Source organism: Haliaeetus leucocephalus, unplaced genomic scaffold (genome assembly GCF_000737465.1).
Source record: "Haliaeetus leucocephalus isolate CR32 unplaced genomic scaffold, Haliaeetus_leucocephalus-4.0 Scaffold751, whole genome shotgun sequence".
NCBI classification, from domain to species: Eukaryota; Metazoa; Chordata; class Aves; order Accipitriformes; family Accipitridae; genus Haliaeetus; species Haliaeetus leucocephalus.
In genome coordinates this window covers 13,387,356-13,409,662 of record NW_010973187.1, presented here as the reverse complement: position 1 = coordinate 13,409,662, position 22,307 = coordinate 13,387,356, and the positions used below count along the sequence as shown (strand labels likewise).

Genomic DNA, 22,307 nt, shown 5'->3' with positions numbered 1-22,307 from the left:
ATTTCATCTGAGGAGCATTAACCTTAATGAAAACACAGAAAATCAATGTGAAAGGCCAAAGGAGGAATTACTTGTGCATCCGTCATGTCAAAATTAATCATTTTAAGAGGCGTCAGAAAGAGAAGGGATCTTAGCACAGGAATACTAACAGGAAGACAGGGATTAGCTGAAGTAGGTCTTCATAGAAAGACAAGATACTAGGTATAATAGTGCAAATCAGGAGGGACAAGGAACTGCAAAGAATAAAACCACAATACACTGAAACCTGTTCATACAACAGGGAGGATTACTTGTCTGTTGTTGTCACCATTAACTGCAGTCCAGAGGACAGATATGCTATCACAACGGCCAGCAGATGCTCATTAGCACAGGTTTAAGAGTACATCCCCTTTGTTTTCCTTTAGATGAAAGATAAGATAAAATGTATTTGTGTTTTAAAGTGACTAGATGCTACGTGTCCATGAAATACTACCTGTCCCCATATCACTGTCTTTAACAAAGGTCATTCCTGGTGTAGTAGTTTGTTCCACAATCAGTACCCTGATTTGATGTGGAACAGGAGCCAGAAGCATTTCATTCCACTTCAGATTTAAAATCCAGACTGGGAAGGGGCCAGAACAGTCCCATGGGGTGGGCGTCAGATTTGTGAGCAGGAAGGTTATCTCTGGATTTGCAGACTTCAGGTCACAGGAGCAAGCAAGCCAACATTACTCCAGTTAGATGGCGAGGAGGAGGACTTGGTGATGCTCTGTGATTAGCCTGGATCACACTGGCAATTAGCAGCCAGAGGGAGGGAAAATATGAAAAATATGGTGTGCTGAAGCCTCCCCACGGATTTGCACCCATGCCAAGATGGGGCACAAAGTGTTTCCCTGCTTCCATTGTGGATAAGCAGCAATACAGAGGAGCCTCTTTGGGCCCTCAGCACCCACACACTCCTCCCCAGCTCCTGGTGTTATTCATTGCTCCATCTCCCCAGAAACACCTTTGCATGAACACCACGCAGGCCAATGCATCCAGAATGAGTTAGCCCAGCATGCCTGGGCTAGGCATCTGGTTTTCGGGCAAAAACCTGAAAACAAGAGAGTCTAACGTGACACGCACTGGACAGCTTGGTTTACAACTATTCAGCAGAGCATTTCAACTGCTCAGTGGGGCATTTCTCTTGAGTTTTTTCCTGCCAGCTGCTGGAACTTCTTGATTCCTGCAGCTACCAGAGAATTTGTCCTCAGTTCTTCTTGCCTCACCCAGTACTGGTACTGCTGGCCTTTAAATACCAGAGACATCCTCTCTTCCTTTGTGTATCATCTTGCAGGGTGGATTTAGTGCAAGAGCATTGGGATCTGAGCTCAAATCCTTCTGTTTCGAGGGCAATTTCTGCATATAATTGATGCAAGGAAAAAAGGACTAGAGCAATGAGTTTGTACATATTCAGAAATATTCTTTTTCACAGAATCATAATTGCTTGTACCAAAGAAATACTGAACTGGACTACAAAATCCTGTCAACTGCACACAACGATACCTGGGTTTGAATTTGCTGGCTTAACACACCTGCTGAGATTATTTAGGTTATTCAGATGACTATGCCGCCTGCCATACCCACTCCCAGAGGCCACTCTGACCAGACACAGGCAGGGATGCACAACTAAGGCGAGCTCACCCAGGGCCAACCCAGAGCTGTGGGGACCCAGGCCTCACACCATAGGGCTACCCCTGAGGGCAGGCCACCACACCTCACGCAGCTCCACCGAGACGTGTAACGACGCCGTGACGCCGTCATCCTCATACCCATCACCTCGCTCAGCGCTGCAGCTCCTCCCTACACCGCCATCGCCTCTCCCCCCGACCTTAGCCCAAACCCCATCGGGCACCCGCATCCCCCCTCACCCACCCCCGCCAGCGCTCGCCCACAACCAAGATGGCGGCGGACGGCGCCGCCCGCTGCCAGGACGAACGATGCGGAGCTGCGCATGCGCGGGAGGGGAGGGCGGGGCCGGGTTGAAGTTTTGGCGGGTGCCGGCGAGCGCGCGGCTGATGGTGAGCGGGGCTGTGTGAGGGAAGGGCTGGGGGGAGCGGGGGATCGGGGGTGCGGGAGCCCAGAAAGCGATCCCCGGCGGGATAGAGGCCGGGGTGAGGGATCGGAGATCCACGGGGAAGCCCTGGAGGAGGTCGGGGTTCCCCTGGGTGGGGGAAGGCGGCCGAGCGGGGAGGGGAGCCGTGAGGGGAAGGAGGATTCCCCTGGAGGGGGGATCCACCGGGAGCGGGGATGGCGGTCCTGCGGCTGCTGTGGTCCGTGGGGAGAGGGGGGGCGGCGGGCACGGCACGGCCGAGGGGGGCTGGCCGTTGGGAGAGAGGCAGGGGGAGATGGCGGGGGGACCCCCCCCGGCCCGCCGGGGGGGCCCCGGCAGGACCCCGGGGCAGCGTGGTGGTCACTAGCCACGCCTGCTCCTGTGTGCTCTTGAGTTTTGTTTCGTTCTTCGCTGGAAGTTAATATTCCGGAGCAAGAGAAAAGAGAGAACTGTTGGAAGTGGAGTTTACGGGTGAAACAAAAGTTCCTGCAGCAGGAAAACCCGTAAGCGCAGAGTTAGAGTTTGGGTCTGTGAGTAATCCATCCCCAGTGGATTTCTCTTCTTGTTATACAGTCTTCCCTTGACCATTTATGTCCGCCTGTGCTGCTTATTTTTCATGGATGTGTTTCCGTGGAGGAGCTGTGAGAAATGAGGAATGTATGCTTTTAAGAACTGTGTTGTTTTGAGGAGACAGCGAAACCCTGCTACCTTCTTCCATTTTCAAATGAAGACTGAATCCTTTTCAGAAGATTTGCTTGAGTTAAGTGCTAATTATAATTATAGTGCAGGACTGATGAGATGGAAACGGTTATTACTAGAAGAACATGGTAGGCATTTCTTAAAATCTGTGTCTCTTAGGGCTTTTTTCTAAAAGTAATGCCCTTATGCTGCGGTGAGTTCAGCATATCCCCACCACTGAATGTGGGGATTTTAAATTTAGTGGAGTCCTCATCTGCAGCTGCAAACAAAAACAAGCTGGTGGTTTGCAAATCATCAAATAAGAAGCCTGAACACAACTTGTATTTCTAGTTAAGATATAGCCATTTTAACACTGTCAATGTTCTTCCCATAACAGAGAATTTTTTTCCTTGAGGGGCTCTTGAAGAAATCCTGGTGGAATCATGGACGGTAAGGGGGAAAGTACTCCTTTACTTCCAGTAGGAAAGTTGTCTTCTGACTAATATGTTAGTTAGTCATATTAACACTTTAGTTAATAAGTGTTCAGAAAGCTTGATAAAACTTTTAGCAAAGGAAATTATGTTGCACTGACTTCACTTGAGGAGGTCTTTGAGGTTGCCCCTTGCCTTCATTGTTGTCACCTTTCTGTGAGGCTGCTCTATCCTTTCCCAGGCTTTGTGTTTTCTTCAGCAGCAAAGGCTAAACAGATTTCTTGTTTTGTTCTGAACTTCAGTTCTGCTTTATCTCCCATTCCTCTCTCTATATTTTCTTTTTTTCATTATTTGTCCCTTTGGTCCATATTTCTTTGCTCTGTATTCTCATCTTTGAGCAAACCATATCTGAGAATATGCTTTCTTGCCTGCCTTGCATCTTCCTCTTCACCTTCCATTGGCAAAAGCCACATAGGTGTCTGTAGAGCTCCTGGCTACACCTTTGCAGGTCCCAAGGCTTTTCTTTGTAACAGCAGCTATTGTGCAAGCAGTTGCATAGGAGGAAAAGGCAGCGCTAAGTAGTCTGCAAGTTTTCTGCCTACCAGCCAGCCTGGATTGCAAGCTGAGAGTGTCTGCAGCCACATTGCTGTCCACATTGCAGGAGGCTGCTCTATCTTCCTTTAGCTGAAGCTGAAGTAGTTTTTTAAAAATGCCACTAGCTTCTCCAATTTAGTTTCGGTTGTCATTAGTTTGTGATTACAGTATCTTGGATGTTTTATTCCATGGCAGCTTTCCTCTAACTGGACGGAAATAATGCTGAGTTTAATTTTTGCCTTAGCTGATGATGACTTGGATCTGTTGGCCTCCCTCCTGGAAGAAAGCGAGACAACTGAGAAGAATTCTCCTGGGAAGGAAGATGCCTCAGAAGATGAGAGGGGAGAACCAGATGAATACGATGAGCTCTTCGATGCAGAAGACGATGCATCCTACACTGAGGAGGTTGATGCTGAGGACAGCATGATCGATGAGCAGAAGGAGAACCTGGCTATGCTGTTTGGAGATGTGGATGACCTGCTGGAAGAGGAGGATGCAGAAGAAACTGTCCCCGCTTCAGCTCCCAGTCAGGCAAAAGAGAAGACCAACCAAGAACTGCAAGGTTTCTGTAACAGCATCTTTTATCTGATTTGTGATATATATCTTGTCTCTAGAGAGCTAATGGGCAGAAGGTAGGGTCTGCTGCTTCTCACTTTAGGATGGTGCCTGGAGGGGGAATACAGAAAGTCCTTGTGAAAGTTTCTAAGTCCAGTTTTCAGCGCTCAGTGGCCGAACTCACCAAATCTATTTTCCCCAAAGAAAGTCAGAGGACTGAAGTAAGCCAAGGACACTAAACTAGCTCTGCTGAGCAGGACAGAGAAGGTTGCCTATGTACCTCTGCCTTCTCTGGTGAAAACCAATGTTGCTTCAGTCTTCAGGGCTGTCATCCTGCTATCTTTCACCAGTACAGCATTCCCTTCCCCCTCAGGACTTGCTGGCAAGAGGTTCTGCCATACTGGTCAGTGCGGAAGCAGAGCTGGCCACTAAGCTTTCCTGTGTCCAGGCCAGATATTTGATTATATCAGAAGCATTTCTTTATGTTAAGGAGTGCAATCATCAACCATTTAAATTGTCTTATGTTCAGTAGGAAAGATACATGCAACATGGCAAGGAACATACCATGGTCAAGTAAAATATTTATATGAGAGAAGTCAGCTCCAGGCTGTATGAAAAAGTGTCCCTTCACAGTGAGCTATGTAGACTCAAGTAAATCTGTATTGTGGCTCTAGTCTTTGTTTTCTAAGTTCCTATGATGTAGTAAAACTGCCAGACTTCCAGGGATCTCATAAATCCCTGTTTGCAATGGCTTCCTGCTGTCTTCATTATTATCCTTTTTCTTCTCCTCTCTTTCCTAGCTGAGCTGAGAAAATTGCAAGAACAAATGAAGACATTACAGGAGCAGTTGCAAAAGACTGCTATTGGGCAGCAATCCAGTTCAGGCCCTGAGAAGAAAACCCCTGGTAATGAGACTAATTAAATGGGTTTATGATTTGTTGGCCTACCAATGTGCAATTTATAGGCAAGACTCCAGATAATCCTAAAGTGGGCACTGAGTAGCAAGGAGGAATGGTGGTCTGGTGTATTCCCACACAGTTTGTTTCCTGCAGCTACAGACTAAATCAGTGAGCTACGGTTTTGGTACCTACATCATGGGTTGATTCTACATGGGGCAGCTTTCATGACTGAAGAGCTCCAGAGTCTTCTGCTGGAAGTGTTCCTTCTTACTGGCAGATGTTGGCACACCCAGAAAATACAGCAGTGTTAGTTGCTGTAGCATGTCGGGTGTAGTAACAAAATTATATTGGAAAATTGAAAAGCAAGGGGATGCTCCTACTTTCCACAGCTTTGTGATTTCAGTGACATCCAGAGTTTTAGGTCGTCATGGGGAAGAGTCATTGGGGCTTTTCCAGCTGTTGCATTTCAGATGCTGGCAACTTAGCTGAAGGGTTTCCATGTGGGACCCTGACTTGGGCTTGTTAATCGGGGAATTACTTATTTTGGAGCAGTTCTTAGTGTTTGAGCCCAGATCCTGAGATCTCTTAAATATTTTTTTTGTTTTCTTGGCCAGGTAAATCTCCCTGTCCACCCTTAAAGGAAAGGAAAGTTCAGAAGCTGCAAGAGTCACCATGTTTCTCAGCCCAGCTGGGCAATCCTTTACCGCCAGCCAAACAAGGAATCCAGAAATCAAAAGCATCCTCAGCAGGTACTGTTCCCAGTCTGCCTTTCACTGAAACACACTGGGCTTTTGTCAAGTGCCTATCTAGTTCACAGCAGCAGTGTAGACACATCCAGGATAGTTTTACACTAGTCAGTGCACCAGTAGCAGTCTGGTCACAGCAGAATGGAGCTTATTACAGAGTTAATTACTGTATTCTTTGCAATGAGTGCTATTCTCTGTACTGCTATGATTAATTTGGACACTGATAGCAGTCTAGCTTGCATCTGTGTATCCTACAATTTAGCTTGCCTGGAAAATGAGAGCTGCTCTGGGAAGCTCCTCAGCAGGCAGAAGTCATTGCCTGAGTTACATGTGACTGATCTGGAGCTGTCAGTTGGTTCCTAGCTGACTGGGAGACCAGTCTGGACAGATAGGACAGTTTTACACCTTGTTCTCAAGTGCATTATATAGACTCCTGTTTCTGGTCACGTGCAAGTTAGTGTTGTTTTTATCTGAAAATTTTCTTTCATTATCAAGATTTTTTTCTTGCCTTTTTTTTCCTGCTAAAGAGAACAAGACTCCTCCTCCTCAGCAAGTCCTCAGTCTGGCATTCCAACCTCTCAAGTCTGCCGCAGGGAACACACCCAGTAAGGTGACCAGAGAGAAGACTCCTCACATGCCTACATGCTCCAGTGCAACAACTCAGCCAGTGTCTGTGGAAACCTTCTCGGGACTGAGATTAAGGTCAGCAGCCCAGCACTGAGCTCTGTCTGAGGTCATGACCCTCCAGTAATGAGAGAGAAAGCACAATCTGTCCAGTGTCCTGTGATGCTAGTCACACAAGTAGTGAGCAGGGGACTGGATTTCTGATTTGCTATTTATACATCATTTAACCATGTCAGATAGTCAATTGTCATTAAGGGATGTAACACAAAGCCACAGCATTGGCTGTTTGATTGGTAAATAGGTAACTGACTTTTGGTATTACATTTCTACTTTCATTTTTGCTCTTTTCTAACAAAAAAAGCTATCATTTTATTAGCACTGCCTTCCCTGGGATGTTCTCAGTGGTGAAGGAGGGAAGCAGTGGCCATGTGCAATGTCCAATTGTGCTCCAATTGAGCAGATTTTGCTCCACGCTGAGAAGCCTTGGGGGACACTCGTGATCCCCATACTCGATGTGGCCACAAGAGGTCTCTGAATACTCACGGTGTCTTTCCTCACCAGAAACCATGCTGGATTTCCAAACCTTGCTCAGACACTCGTGATACTCAGTCCTTCCTGAAATGAGCAGAGTTAATGCAGGCTCAGGGCTAAGTTGCAGTGCAGCTATTCGGACAAAAACGCAGCATGATCAGTAGCTTTCTGATATTCGTACCATGTCCTGAGGGGTTTTGTTTCAAGTGAACTCAGGGTGAAACAAGGCACAGAGGTATTTTGCAGCAAGACATAGTCTCCTCAGGAGGATGCTGGATGGTTCCGATCGTCCATTTATGCCAATGGATGTGTTCTCTTTTACATGCTTTTGCTCGATCTAGAAAACCCCGGGTGTCTTCGGCTGAAATGGACAGAAAAATGGCTAACCGGAAGCTCATCCGACTGTCCCAACTGAAGAGCAAACTTGCTGCAGAAAATCTGGAGGAAATAGACTGGGTGACATTTGGAGTCATAGTGAAGAAGGTCACTCCTCAGAGTGCAAATAATGTAAGTAACTTCATTGTATCCCTTGCTCAGTTCAAGTGAAATGCTGGTTGTCTTTCCTGAGAAACTAATTAGGTCTTCAACTTAATCAGCCAACTCCAGGTAGTTAATGAAAAGCTACTATGTTAAAGATCTTGACTCATCTGGTTTCATGCAGTAGTGCTGCTTTTAGTCCTCAGGGTAAGTCCTTAGCTTATCTGGTGCAACTGTCCCAGACAGTGGCATTGGCTAATGTAACCATACCATCAATCTGTCCTAAATCTGTTCATCCACTGTTACGTGTTAAATGCCAGTGCGAAAAAAAGGACTGTGACTCTCAGTCTTTCTAGACAGCCCTCTTGTTTTAACTGTGCCAACGCATCCTGCTTCTATCATTTCCCTAGAGGCCATTCTGTCCTAGATGATGTACATGTCCTATAGAAAGTAAGTAACTGACAAAACAGAGATCTGGATATGCCTTGGTTTTGTTTGTTCAGTGGGGTAAAAACCATTTTATTCAGCAGGCAAGAGCGCTGTCCAGCTTTAATATCAGTAAGATTGGTGGTAGCAGTATTATTGTGCTATTTTGGCCTTTAAGAATCCCAGAATTGGCTGTGTGGCATGGCTGGAGATACTGTATCTAACCTCTACTGAGGTTACAAATTGTGCTTTTCTAAATCAGGAAACCCAAGGTGGGGGGGAAATCAGATTAACTCTTTAAAAGCAACAGCAAGAGGGGATGCAGTCAGTGTTCCTGTACAGAGAGCTGAAAAGGAAGTGAATGTCTGTTCCAGGGCAGAACCTTCAGTATCTGGCGGCTGAACGACCTACGGGATCTCAATCAGTGTGTCTCACTCTTCTTGTTCGGTGATGTCCACAAAGAACACTGGAAAACAGACCAAGGCACCGTCATTGGGCTGCTCAATGCTAATCCTATGAAACCTAAAGAAGGTTCAGATGAGGTGAGAGGATTTTTCACCTGCCCATCACCTGTAGATAAAAACCCACAGCTGAACTTTTTCATATCTGCTTGAGATTTAGCTTTATAACACATGTTAAGGCTGAAATTACAGCAGTCTGCCTGAACAGTTTGAATTGCATTCAGGTATTTGTGTGGTGTGTATTTGCTCCTAGCCTTCTGTAAGACTGAACTTCAAGAAGTCTTATTAAGCATCTAAAATCAGAGTTTATTCATGTGTTTAGTCTGCTCTCAGTAGCAGTCAGCTCTTCCACAGACATAGGGAGTGTATTTTCATTTCAGTTTATTCAGCTACTTCAGTGCACTGCCTATTTCAGTCTAGAGGTGTCTCAAAGCTGAAAAAGGTGGGGAAGCTCATTTCTCTCCTCTAATTTAAGCATGAGATGTGATTGCAAAATGTTTCCTGGTTCCAAAATCATGACTGAGAAGAAGCAGTATTTGATTTATTAAACAAATGATGTATTATGTATAGTGAGTTGATACATAGTAGTTCCCTTGTTTAGTCAATTACTTGTAAATGCAGAGCATGATTAATTACTTTTCTGTATGTATCAAAACTTTTAAGGTGGCTTCATTTTGCTAATGAATTAATTTTTTTTAATATCTTTTTAACTGCACTGGAATGGAAACCATTTTTACTGACTTCTGTCAAGGGGAATTTCAATCTAGTAGCTGGTGATGTAGTGTTTTGCATTTTAAATTCTCCAAATGGAAAAATTAAGAATCTCATTAATGGTCTATTAAGATATATAATTGCTTAAATTAACGTGAATAAGCAGTAGAAAGTCCTGTTGGTGAGTAGAAAGGCATACCAGCTTTACTGTAAAGGCTGTATTTAACTGTTAAGAATGGCTCTTAGCTAAAATGTACACATTTAGAACTACATTAAAACTGACTTTTCAAAGTGCTTCTTACCTACAGACACAATTCCTAGTATCTTTGGTTGTGTGAAGTAGACACTCTTCTTGCACAGGAGTCAGTTTTGATTTGACCTAGACATATGGAGAGGGACAGAGCTCTAGTACATCTCCTCTTCACATCCACTGCTGAATGTGGTTGCCATGATGGTGTCAGAGCCAAGTGGTTGTACTCAATCTGAACAGGATATGTGGCTTGCTTAAACCAGGCCTGCATTTTAAAACTGCATTGTTAATATTAGAGGTACTAAACTGGACCAGAGCCAAACCACTGACATATAGAGAGAAGCCCATCCAGTCCTGCTCAAGGCATGTTCTGATTTCTTTCTAGGTGTGTTTGTCTGTTGACCATCCCCAGAAGATCCTCCTCATGGGTGAAGCTCTGGACATGGGCACCTGCAAAGCCAGGAAGAAAAACGGTGATCCTTGTGCACAGATTGTGAACCTGGTCTGTATCTCAGTAGTTAGGACATCCTTAAGCTGTTGGTAAAAATCTGGCTGCTGATTTTGTACTGATGCTCTGACTCTTTGACTTGTTTCTGGATCTTGACTGGTAACTAACTAAAGTGGGTGGAGAAACTGATAAATGAAACCCAGAGTTGTTGTGTTTGTGATGGCACTGTAGCAGCAGTACTGGTAGTTCCCTAAATGCAAAGCTGGTGCTGCAGTGAAAAGAGATGGTCTTGACCCATGACTGCCACCGTCTCCACGCCCTTTCATTCTCCTTTGTGCCTGTGCAAGCTTCCATGCACTGCACTAGAGAACTCATCCAAAGTAAAATAATAGGAGGTTTTTCTTGGGAATGGTTTTGTTTTTCAGACATGGCTTTAACCCACTGAGTTCCCTGGTCCAGCGTGCCCGCAAGCTGCTAGAATATTTATACCTGAATGTGGTGCACTGGACATGAGAGGAAAAAGGTGTTAGGATCTTCTTGTAGAGACAGTACTGACTTGTACTAGTTTAAAGGACTTGAGGACTATGTCACTTCATGGCTATGGTGATGTTAAGATACCTGAAACGAACCCTAAGTTGGAAGGGTTATAGTTAGTAGGGTAGCACTTAGAAGGAGGAGAGAAAATGAAGGAATGAAGAACTGGGAGGAACTCAGTTCCTGTGGAACTCCCACTCAGCTGTGTGGAGTGGGAGGAAGACAAATACAGAAGATACCTGTAGCAAAACAAGGCTGTGATTGCAGACCCACTCCAGGAGGTGCTTGTGCCACAGGGCTCTCAGTGAGATGTTCCAGTGCTACCTGGAACAAACTGTAGATGGAGGCTGTCTGGCAGAAGAACCTCATGAAGGAATCGACTGTCCGTTTAATTAGTGGCAAAAAATGTTTCATTGTGGGGTAATTGTAGTTATACAAAGCTGGGGCAGATGAATATCAACAAGAATGGAGGTATTTTTTGGTAAAAAGTTAAAGAACACCCTGAGTGAGTGCGTTTATGGCACTGCTGTCTCTGACTGGCAGACTCACTATCTTCAGTTCTAAATTCCCTCTGACACTGAAAACTGATGAATTAATTTGAAATGAGTCCATGAAATATCTTGCTCTGTGTTAGTTTTCCTTCATGTTCATACTAGTAAGAAAATTACATACAATCTGGGCAAGAGGACCTGGGACATCAGTTGACTTGAGCCAAGGAATAGCCTTAAAATTGCTTGACGCACAGGTTTTTTTCCAGTGATTAGTATGGGCAGGTTTAGTTCTGCTTTTCATTCCTGGAGTATGGGCATATGTTTGCTGAGTTGGTCAAATACTGGAGTACTACAATAGAGATGTTACTTCAGTTTAGAAGGATGCATGTGGGTGAGAGGAATGAAGTAAATTGTAATTGCTAGTGTTCTGCAACAGGCTTCTCCCATTTCTTTTCAGAACGACTGTGAATATTGTCAGTATCACATACAATCCCAGTACAAGAAGCTCAGCTCGAAGCGAGCGGATCTGCAGTCCACCTTCTCTGGTGGTCGCATTCCCAAAAAAGTTGGTCGGAAAAATCCCAGTTTGAAGGAGAGGCTGTGTCAGGATGGGTTTTACTATGGAGGTGTCTCTTCAGCAGCATATGCAGCCTCAGTGTAAGATAAACCACTTATTTCCATTGCATTTGAAAAGAATTTCCCTCCCATATACCAGTGAGCCTGAAGCTATCTCTAAGGGGGCCTATTTAGTTAGAGATCCCTTTGACTTAACTACATTCACCAAATAGGAATAAGTGCCCCACCTTTGGTGTAATCCTCCTGGCACCATGGGGTAACAGAGCTGCTATTTGATAGGAAAATTTTAACAGCACTAAGATGTGGTAAGGGGTGGTTAATATTGCATTGTGAAGACAGTAGTACACCTTGCGTATTATTAAGTGACCAAGATCACTAGATCAGGATGCATCTCATAACTAGCAGGAAGGGGCCAGGTCCTTCATTCAAATCCTCCTGAAGACAGCTGTGGAAAGACTTGAGTCACAGCTGGATCAAGCCCTGTGCTTGCACATGGCTTTCATTCCCTTACCACTGCCCTCTGATAACTGGTGTGATGCCACAGTAATGAAGCAATTCCAGCCTCCTCTCCAACCCTGGAGCGAACTGTAAGCGAAGCTTAGCCATTACTTACATTTAGTTTTCTCTCAATGCATAGGAAATACATATCCCAACCCAGGGAGAAATGGGAGATCTTAAACATTGTGCTAGAATTTGGATTTAGATCGCATCCTTCCCAAAGACTGACAGATGACAGGAGAGAGGCACCCTCTAGGGTGGCTGGAGTTTTGTTGAAGTACTGGGCTAGTGTTTGAGCTCCTGCCCTTGCTCTAAGCATGGGAAAACTCTGATGTTCTTGTTTTGTTTCCTCTTTCTAGTGCAGCAGCTGCAGCGCCGAAAAGGAAGATTCAAACCACTCTCTCCCATCTGGTTGTGAGAGGAGTTGACGCAATTGTCCAGGAAACCAGGCAGAAAATTGGTACCTAACTAGCCATATAGTCTCTTCACCCTCCAGATATTTCCAGCTTGATGTGTAGATGTGTCCCAGGACCCTGCTACTCAATGAATGAATCTGGCAATTGGTTTGCTACAGAGATAGCTGTTTGCAGGCTGCTTTCTCAATTGATCAAAACTCCTCTTCCCTCTTGAGATAGCAGCTGCAAGGCAAATGTAACTAAGCAACTGTGTAGCTTCGTGCATCTTTTTCTCATCAGTGCCCCTAAATTAAGTATCCTGTTCTGTCTTTGGACAGTGACAGAAGATCTTTGCCAGATTAATGGGAATTGGAACTTTTAAGAACTTTGAACCAGAGAATTTATTTTATTTGATTAAAATAAATGACTTCTGTCAGTCTTGAAAGCTTCCAAGGAATACAAAGTATAAATCAGAGTCAGGTCTGCAATGCAGGGGACCTTCCGAGTATCCAGCCTGTTTCTAGTGCTTTTGTTTTGTGATCTTCAAAGCATGTTCCTTCCATAGCCTTTGGGATGTCACTGATCTTCTCTGCCTCCATTTTGTTTCTGTAAAGCTCTTAATATTACACCCTCTTTATGCTCAGTGGAGAGCAGATGACAGATCATTCAAACTACGTGCTCTAGATGCCACTTAGATGTCTTCTTCACATCTTTCTGTTCCCTCAGTTGCCTTCATTTCAGACAACACAGTGTGTGTCCTGTCTCTAGCTTTTAGCTGCTCTTAATTCTCCTGGAATAAGATGTGGTGGCTTCAGGGCTTTTGTCACGAAATGGAGTGGTTTGGACCACTTAAAGAATCATTTTCAATGGTATTAGCAAAACAAAAATTATTTAATAGGAATTTATATAAAAGCGTGACTTCACAGAATTTGATGGCAAGGTTCACTCTATTACTTAGTACATGGATGAAACGTATACGGGAAAATTAAGTTAGAATCAGACTAAAATTAGGTATACAGAAACCAAAAATGCAATAGGTTAAAAAAGATAAATATACAAAGAAAAATTGAGTTAGAATTAATTTCTTGTGATTTGTATAGAGATCGGGAATGTAAAAAGGGTAAGGGAGACCCTCCCGTTGAGTCACGAGGTTCAGAGAAGACCCCCTTGCTTTCTAAACTGTCAAGAGTCTAGGTGCGGCTGGATCAATTCCTAGTCCCAGACTTGGTCAACGGTTTATATCTAAAAGGATTATGAGTATAATAGCAGCCTGAGATTTATTTATAGTTGAATAAAGTTCATGACACTAATTTAAGTATAGATTTGAAAAGCAATATTTGTAATATACTTGTTAGGGAATATTCAGGTTAGTACACACATGCACGAAGACACAGAGAGATATACATAAGGAAGTAACAGAGATATACTGTTAAAAATTCCCCTCGAGTTCAGTGAAAATATTCATGTCAAATGCTTTGGCATCTTTCTCAATGGGCGAAGGGTCAAGTCTCAATGAGTGGAGAGTATCAGCCCAAGCCTTGTCAGCTTTCAGCGACAGACCTCTGATCTTTGCAAACAGAAAAGTCTGCGAGCTCCGAGAGGTGTCCCACTCAGAGGGGGATGCTGGTCACAGCCTGCTGTGGTCCAGGAGAGCTCAGAGGGTCTCACTTAGTACTGCTGTTTATAGGTTTGGGACATGATTAGCTTTAGTCATCACAAGATTACTGGAATTCCAGCTGTGCTGGTACCATTTCATGTGAGTTACAATTCAGATAAGGAAGGTTCCAGGCTGTTAGGGAATGACTTAAGATTCAGATACGGGATGCTCCAAGGTTGTCAGGGGAGGACTGGGATGTCTCAAGGTTATTATTAGAAAACTAGTTATCTCTACTTTTTGGTTTTGTTTTTGCCAGGCAGCAGGAGTCCTTGAGATGGTCAGCATGACTCCGTCTTAGCTGTATGAGAGTTCCTGGTACAGTCAAGCGATGCTTAACCACCCAACTCATTACGCTTATACTAAGGCCTAACAAGACTTCCCGAGCTCATAGATCAGCCCAGAGAGGGGGAAGAAATGCACCACTGCAGCTTTCAAGCGTTCTAAAAATGGGAGCAGTGGGAACACCACAGACAGCCAAGGCTGATGGGGAACTGACTGACTTGATGAAATTGCTGAAGGGGTAGAAATGTCTACGCCTTCGTGATGTGTTCTGTGAGGACAAGGCTATGGGCAAATATAATGTAGAAGTTGACCTTGCTTTGGGGTGGTGCTCACTCGGGTGGCCTGCAGCAGTTTCTTCCAACCTAGACTACATCTCTAAAGCCAGGCCTGCTTCCCTTCCTGGCTCCAAATCTCTTGTATTTCTGCCTCTTCTGCTCCAGGTGCAGCAAATAGACCCATGCAATGTTCTGAGGAATTCAAGGAACTGCTAGCACAGCCAACTTTTGGAGCACGAAATCTCTGTAAACACTGGACCAAAGCAGGTATTGTCCTTTTGCCTGAAGGAAAACCAAAACCCACTCCTGAAAACACTCAACTTCCTTCTGAGCAAACATTAGCAGCTTTTTATTTTGTTTTGGTTTGTTTTTTTCCCAGATGCAGGAAAAAAGCAAGGAGCCAATTTCCAGTCTATCTCTGCTTCAGCGCTGCTCAAGCAACAGAAACAGAAATTGCTGGAGGCCAGAAAAAAGCGATCTGAAGAGATTCAGAGGCGGTAATACATACTGACTTTCACAGGAAGGGTTCCATTACTGTGACCCTAAGTATAACTGTGGGAAGTGTTTTGCTGTTTTAATAAAAACTTCATTTAAATAGAAATACCCCAGTATTCGGTGGAGAACCAAATGCTACAGCACAGTGCCCAGCAACTGGAAGACATGATGGGGAGAGACTAATTAGAGTAGGAAACTGGTATCAGGAGTCCTGGTTGTGTTCATTGCTGGCTTGCAAGGATCTTCTGAAATTTAAGATTTGCCAAGTGTTTTGTGCATATCTTGTTAACAAACCTAAGAATAAACACAGAAAAGCCACCCTGGGTGAGACTGAGATTGATGTAGCCAAGTAGCCTCAAAAGGCTCAACAGAAGCCAAAACAGAACCTGAAGGACAATAATAAGACTAGGCACAATGATGATGGTATTTCCCCCAGATACCCTTCTAGCCTCCAACACTAAGTATTTCAGTGACTTTCCAAGCTAGGGGTGGTATCTGTCACAATATCTCTGAAGGGTTGGGGTTTTTTTCCCATGAACCTGTCCAACTTCTTAACCATGACCTATGCAAACCTAAGCATTTATGTGACTCCTGTGACAAGGGGTCCCACTGCTTAACTACCTGTTCTGCAAAGAAGGCCATTTTTGTGCTTTCATCTCTCACCTCCCAGCTTCATTTGATGCTTCTATCTGGTTTTTTTTGTTTTGGAAAGCAATTGGTCATTCACTCCTTCTGGTGACTTCTTCAAGTGGCTTAATTTCAGCCACCCCAGTGAATTCCTTACCAGTCTTGTTTTCCTCTCCTGAATGCCTGAATTGCTGCATGATTTTCTAGTAATAAAAGGCCAATTAGTGAAAAATCAGTCTGCAACCCTTCCATTCCTATCTGTTTCTTAAACCTTTCTGTCTCTTTGACTTGTGTCCCTATTTCAATGGGTTAATCTTGTCTTACTAGGTTTCTCCAGAACACAAGTAAAGCTGGCAGCCCTGCTTTGCCATCCTCCTCCAGACAGTCCTCTCTCCAGTCTCCAGTACCTGGGGCAGAGTTTCCCAAAGCTGCAAAAATGTCAACTCCTCAAAGGCCCAGGCTAGGCACAGGCTTCTCAGAAGGAGAAGATATCCTCTTCTTTGATGGGTCTCCACCTCCAACACCAAAGCTAGGCAGCTTGGCAGAAGCCAAAAAGGTAACAGCTTTTTGAATCTTTTAAGAAGTGGAGGTTAAGGGAAGTTTGGTTTGTGGTAGTAAAGGAGTCTTCGATGAGATATAGACCAGGTCAGTTCTGATGTTAATAAAGTTTCTGATTTGTGGAATCAGATTGGTCTATATTACTGTACACAAAAAACCTGCAGTTCCTGACTGCTGTTAGTATCGAGGTCCATGCTACCATCTTGCCTGTAGTCAACTTCCAGAGCAGTGGAACAGCTGCTAAAGAGGGACTGTGTATGTGACATTTGGCCAGTGGAGCTGATGTCTCTTGCTTGTTCAGAATCTACCTGAATTGGTCAGAAGTGAGTTGTTACGATCTGTCTCGTGTGTGATGCTCATGAGCTCACTCTTGGATCTTCTCCAAAGGCAAGCATCACTGAAGCCACAGACACAACTGGCAATTTCAGCAAATGCTAATTGGGCATGGATGGGGGACAGAGCAGCCTCTTGGGATTGGACTGGGGAAAAGGAGATGGGGAGATAGGGCATCTCTTAAGTCATGAACCTGATGCTAAGCTTTTTGCTGAAGAAATACTTCTTTATGCATGCTGGCAGCTTCTCTGAGTAGAACTGTCTCTGTTCTTGATGACCTGACATAGTCTGTCACCCCTTGGGCAAATTACCTTTGGAGAGCAGTTTGGAGTAGCTCTGTGGATGTCCTCGTACCCTGTGCTTCATGCAGGTCAACAGAGCTTCTTTGTCCACCAGTGGCTGCTCTTTTGCTCTGGTTTTTTGGGGGGTTTGGGACATCTTAAAGCATCAGATTGTGGATAGGTCCTGGGCCAGGACGGGAGGTGCTGAAGTGATACTTAGAGAAGAAAGGAGAGCAAGGCCTGTCACTATTGATTGTTTTGCAAGCATGAAAATCCTTAAGTGCTGGGAAGGGGCAGGGGATTTGTGCTGGAAATCCTGGGAATGCTAAACTGTGTGTATTTGTTCTTCGGGATTGCTAGTGCAGTGTATTTGGGTGTTTTCCATTTGCCAGGTAAGCAACAGTGAACTAAACTAGTCTAGGTATGTTGTGCCATGAGTTTGAATAATTTTGGTTTCTAGCCAGAACAGACTGCATCTTTGCTTGGCACAAATCAGTTCACATGTTTGTCAAAGAAACTTTTCTCTTCCAGCAAGGAAGAAGGAGTCTTGGTATTCTGGGAATATGGAAAGGAATAGTGGTATGCAATTTTCTATTAGTTCCCAATTATTACCAATTTATGTGGAAATCTCAAGTGATTTGATTCCTCTGGAAAACTTACTGATTTGTGAAGCAGTTAACGCACAGCTGCAGAGATATCAAGCCTGGTAACACACCTGGAGGAGTGATTTTATGGTTTCGGAAGTCACGAGAGGTTGGGTGATGTGGTGAATTAGATGTACAGCAGACCTGGGAATTTTGTTGGGCTTCTCTTCGGCCAGCTCCATGCTCAGGCCAGTGGATCTTGTCTCCTCAGTTTGACAGACTTCCTCTGCTACTTCTGGAAGTAGGAACATGGGAGCCAGACTGGTCACCAACACATTCACTGCTCTTTTCTGTTTTCTAGCTGGCTGCAATACACCGACTACGAGCAAAAGGCCAGATTCTTGCTAAAAGTGACCCAAACAGTGTCAAGAGGAAAAGAGCTGATGTTGATGATGTCCTAGAAATTGTTGAAAGAGTTGAGAAAAATGTTGCTCAGCCACAAGGTACAGAAGCAGAGAATGGTATGTAATGTTAGCTTCTAGAATAGAAAAAATATGCTTATGTCCTGCTGAACAGAGCACTAGTTGCTGCATTAAGGACTTCATTGCTGTGCCAAAAAGAGGCCAAGTTAGGTCTGTTTAGAACTTAAAGGGTTTGTTGCAAAGGCTAAACAATCTCTAACCCTGTGGACAGAGTGTGAGATGAAATCTCTGATAGCTCCCTGTCCTCATCTCTGTTCCCTTTCTTCCAGCACTTGAGCATCTGCAATGCAAGTCTGACTTAACCAAGGGAAGCCAAGTAACAGTCCCACCTGGGAAGGTATCTGAATTTCCTGTGGGAACTTGAGTTTGGCTGCTAGTGATTTACTGTGTGATCTTGGATGAATTGCTTAATTCCCTTTAAAACTTTTCCATCAGTCAGGGAGGCAACACTGCTTGCTCCCCTGGGAGTAGTGTGAAAATTCCTAGTATGGTGCTTTGGGAGAAGATGCAATGTTTTAAAAAAAAAAAAAGCTTTTATTTTTTCTGAAGCCATATTTGAATTTGACTTCATGTTCTCCTGAACTAGGAAAGGCTGCTGTCTGACCTGAACATATGCCTGAGAGACCTCAGACTTTCAAAATCTCCTGCAGTGATCATGCTTATGGATCACACTTTGTTCTGAACTTGGACTCCGTAGGACTGAGCCTTTTTGTCCCCCTAGATATGGATGAACTGGAGCCTGCCCAAAAGAAACGGCGTGAGCAGCTGGCCTATCTGGAGTCAGAAGAGTTCCAGAAAATCCTGAATGCCAAGTCCAAGCACACAGATGTTCTGAAAGAGGTATGGCCTCAATCCAGCCTTGACTGAGGGCTCAGAACTAGGGAGCTTTCTGGACTTCTCATAATGATTTGTAGCAAGAAGCAGGCACCCAGACACGTCATAGAACTAAATTGTCCTGATGAGTAGGGCCAGGGGTGTCTGAGCACACAGTGCCTGCAAGTCAGCATTATTGCCATAGCCATGGTACGGTCAAGTTGTCATTGTTTTTTTTGCTGTGTTTGGAAGAATCAGTGAGGTTTCCTGGGTAGTGGATGATCAAAGAAATCCTGCCTTAAAACCAAATTAGCCACCTGCCTATTTTGTCCCTCATTTCTTGACATCTTGGCCACATAAAGACAGCTGCCATCTTCATCTGGGACTCATGTAAGTTGTGGAGCCTGTGAAATGCTAGCAGTTGCCCTGAAGAGCTAAGAGGTTGGGTTTCTCCCATCAGGGTCTTTGCTGAGCAAGTTCCCAGGGATACAGCACCTCCAGTGGCACAGTGCTCTTGTCTTGGACGTGTTGTCTTGGTATGAAGTCCTAGTTGCTTTAAGGTCTTCTGAGGAGTAATATTTTGGCTAAGAACCAATTCCATTCATTACATCTGCCTACCTGACCTCTCCATGCACTGTTCTCATAGGTTTGTGCTTATTTGAGTAGTACATACTGTTGTTAAACCCTCCCACTCATACATCTCAGAGGTGGTTCATTTCAATGTTGATGAAGCACAGCCTATGCACTGTATGGAATTTTTGAAGCAAGAGATATTTAGTGTTTCTCTGGCTCCTAGACTGCAGTCTACTTCAAGCAGGCCTGGTAGTAATTTGCCCTAAGGCCATTTATGGAGTGGCTTCTCCCATCTTTGTCTCCCCAACGACCCTTTTTGTGTGCCCCCACAGGCTGAGGCTGAACTGCAGGAGCAATACTTTCAGCCACTGGTGAAAAAAGAAGAAATGGAAGAGAAGATGAGAAGCATTAAAGAAGTGAAATGTCGAGTTGTGACATGTAAAACGGTGAGTGAAGGTGAGCCAGAGTAACGGCAGTGGAGTGGAACATGGATTGTACAAAACGATGCTGGACCATCCTGCAGACTCCCATCTGTCACTCTCTTGGCCATAGTCCAGTGCAGGGATCAAACAGAGACAATTTCATTCCTTACGCCTGTTGCCGAGAGCAGCCCATGCACTGAGTGACTGCCACATGAAGACATTGGCAAGGCAGGCTTTAGTGTTGTGCTGACCATCTCAACTTGATGTTTATGCCAGTGGGTTCCTTGGGTGTTGGTGTCCTGAAAATATTTATCAGTTTCTTCCCTGAAGTGCTTTGTACCAGCACCCTCAGTTCCTCATATTACATGACAAAATAAGAGAAGTGCCTTGAAAACATAACACTGGGTGGGATTCTCTATCTGCATTTCCAGGGACTTTACTGTCAGGAAGAGGAGTGGAGCTTTATTACTATCCCAAATGTGCCAAGAGGAAGGGAGGAGTTACCTCCCATTCCCAGAGTTTCAGCCCCTGCTGGACTTGCCCTCCTGCTGCCTTTCCTTTCCTGTCTGTTTTGGGACTGCACAGAGGGCCACTGTGTGCCCCGTGAGGCGTTGGGAGCAGGGCCACAGGATGGCGGCAAAGAGAGGAGGATGACATTAGAAGGAGCAGTGACAAAGCCTGGGGCGATGATATCAGACTGGTGGGCTCCTCAAGATGGGAGAAGATAGAGATGCTTTCCTCTGAGTGTTCAGCTGTTGCTAGCCCACAGAACAGGTCTCGCCTACTGGTGAAGCACTCACAGCTCTCTTTCTTCTCCCTGACAGTGTAATTACACTTTTTTCAAGCCTCTGGAGACATGTGTGCAGGATAACCACGACTACCAGTGGCACGATGCCATCAAGCGATTTTTCAAATGTCCTTGTGGAAACCGAGCTATTTCCCTTGACAGACTCCCAAAAAAGCCCTGCAGGTAAGAAATGAGCCTCATGAAATAGTGATGGGGCTTTTGTCCATTCACAAGTAACATGTTGGGAGTTGCGTAACCATGTCCTGAAACGGGAACGTTAGCCCTTGTGCTAACTAAGCAGTGTGGGAAAGGTGTGGGGCTGGTTTTGGACCCCCTCATATTGTGCAGCAAACACACACCACAGTGGTCCTCACCTGTCATCTTCATCTTTCAGTACCTGTGGCCTCTTCAAGTGGGAGCGAGATGGGATGTTAAAGGTAAGAGTGAGTCAGCAGTTTCTGAGCACCTCAGCTCTCTGGCTGCTTCTCTTGGTACTTTGGTCCTATGCTTTGCTTCAGTGCCCTTACAAGCTCCCAGCAAAACCAAGCAGCTCTGCATTTTGTCAGGTACATACAGGTACCTGCAGGCTGTGTTTTAGTGGACTTGTTGCTTTCTGTTCTTGAAGCTTTTTTTTATTTAACCGTGGGGAGTTTGCTCTTGACCGAAGTTGTAAAAATTCAGAATGTCAAGGTTCCTAGACTGTCAATATTTAATCAGATAATCTAGCCCTACCACAACTTCTGTCAAAGAACTGTTTGGGAGACATCTTACCACACATTTAACTTCTTTTCTCCGTGGTTCATGTTTCTAGGAGAAAAAAGGTCCGAAGATTGGTGGAGAAACACTTCTACCACGAGGAGAAGAACAACCAAAATTTCTCAATAGTCTTAAGTGACCTGGAGTTGATTTTTTTCACAGCGTAAGGGTGGATTTCTGTGTCTAAACCACACATTTCATTACTGGAATGCCAAGAGGATTCTGGTTTTAGGGATGAATGAGCAGGGGAATCAATTCCTGATGAGAAGGACATCCACAAAGTCTCCACCAGGCCACTGCATGGATATTTAGCTTTGATCATTTTAAAATTGACTGAATAAGGCTGCATGTGAAATACAAGTTTATGCCTGTTCTTTCTTGCTAACAACTTGTTTACAAGATTTAACCTAGAAAAGAGACATCTAGAGTGGAATTTGTCCCAAGAAATCCGTAGGTATCCCACAATTTATGTTGAATGGCTGGTGTAGAGTGACCACACCAGAATTTTAAGTGACAAATCATCATGAACTGGGAGGAATGTAGATTCCATAAGCATTTGTGAAGTTAATAATGTGGTGTGTAAATGCCAATCTGTCAAGGTTTTTCACCTGTTGGCCAAAAAGGGGTGCGAGAGGGTGGTAGCCACAGAGCAGTCTTCATTGGCTCCAAAATTACTCACTTTGAACCCTTAAGAACAGATGTCAAACAGTTCCCAAGTTGTCTCCTTGGCTTATGTGTTAAAAAACCCTTCAGTAGCTTTGGCATTGCAGCCAGCAGTGTTTACGCTGCAGACTGTTGGGAGCTCTTTGGAACGCTCTTTCCCTATCACACCACCCGTACTGAGTTCTCAGCACCATCCACACTACAGAACCTTTATGGCTACAAACCTGCAGCTCCCACTTTGAAAGCGTTTTGATGAACCTGGCACTGTTTTGTGAGTGGTTTTTAAAGAGCTGAGCAATTACATTTAATAGCTTTTACCCTTT

General features: G+C 44.6%; 1 protein-coding gene across 1 annotated transcript; it reads left to right on the top strand.

The window, feature by feature from the left end:
• Positions 1-3,192: 3,192 nt before the first annotated feature.
• MCM10 (minichromosome maintenance complex component 10) lies at positions 3,193-21,635 on the top strand. The gene is made up of 19 exons (XM_010580968.1): positions 3,193-3,199; positions 4,019-4,336; positions 5,130-5,234; positions 5,843-5,977; positions 6,502-6,676; positions 7,471-7,636; positions 8,407-8,574; positions 9,840-9,956; positions 11,385-11,584; positions 12,361-12,461; positions 14,782-14,877; positions 14,990-15,107; positions 16,060-16,288; positions 17,850-18,009; positions 18,692-18,810; positions 19,689-19,802; positions 20,603-20,748; positions 20,960-21,002; positions 21,377-21,635. The coding sequence occupies exons 1-19, from the start codon at positions 3,193-3,195 to the stop codon at positions 21,458-21,460; spliced, it is 2,601 nt and encodes an 866-aa protein (XP_010579270.1). The 3' UTR covers positions 21,461-21,635.
• Positions 21,636-22,307: the final 672 nt, after the last annotated feature.

Bases quoted from the DNA above. Each gene is read 5' to 3' on its own strand.
- MCM10 (XM_010580968.1), top strand. The intron at 18,811-19,688 runs GTATGGCCTCAA...GTGCCCCCACAG, and splicing joins ACACAGATGTTCTGAAAGAG to GCTGAGGCTGAACTGCAGGA. The intron at 20,749-20,959 runs GTAAGAAATGAG...TTCATCTTTCAG, and splicing joins CTCCCAAAAAAGCCCTGCAG to TACCTGTGGCCTCTTCAAGT.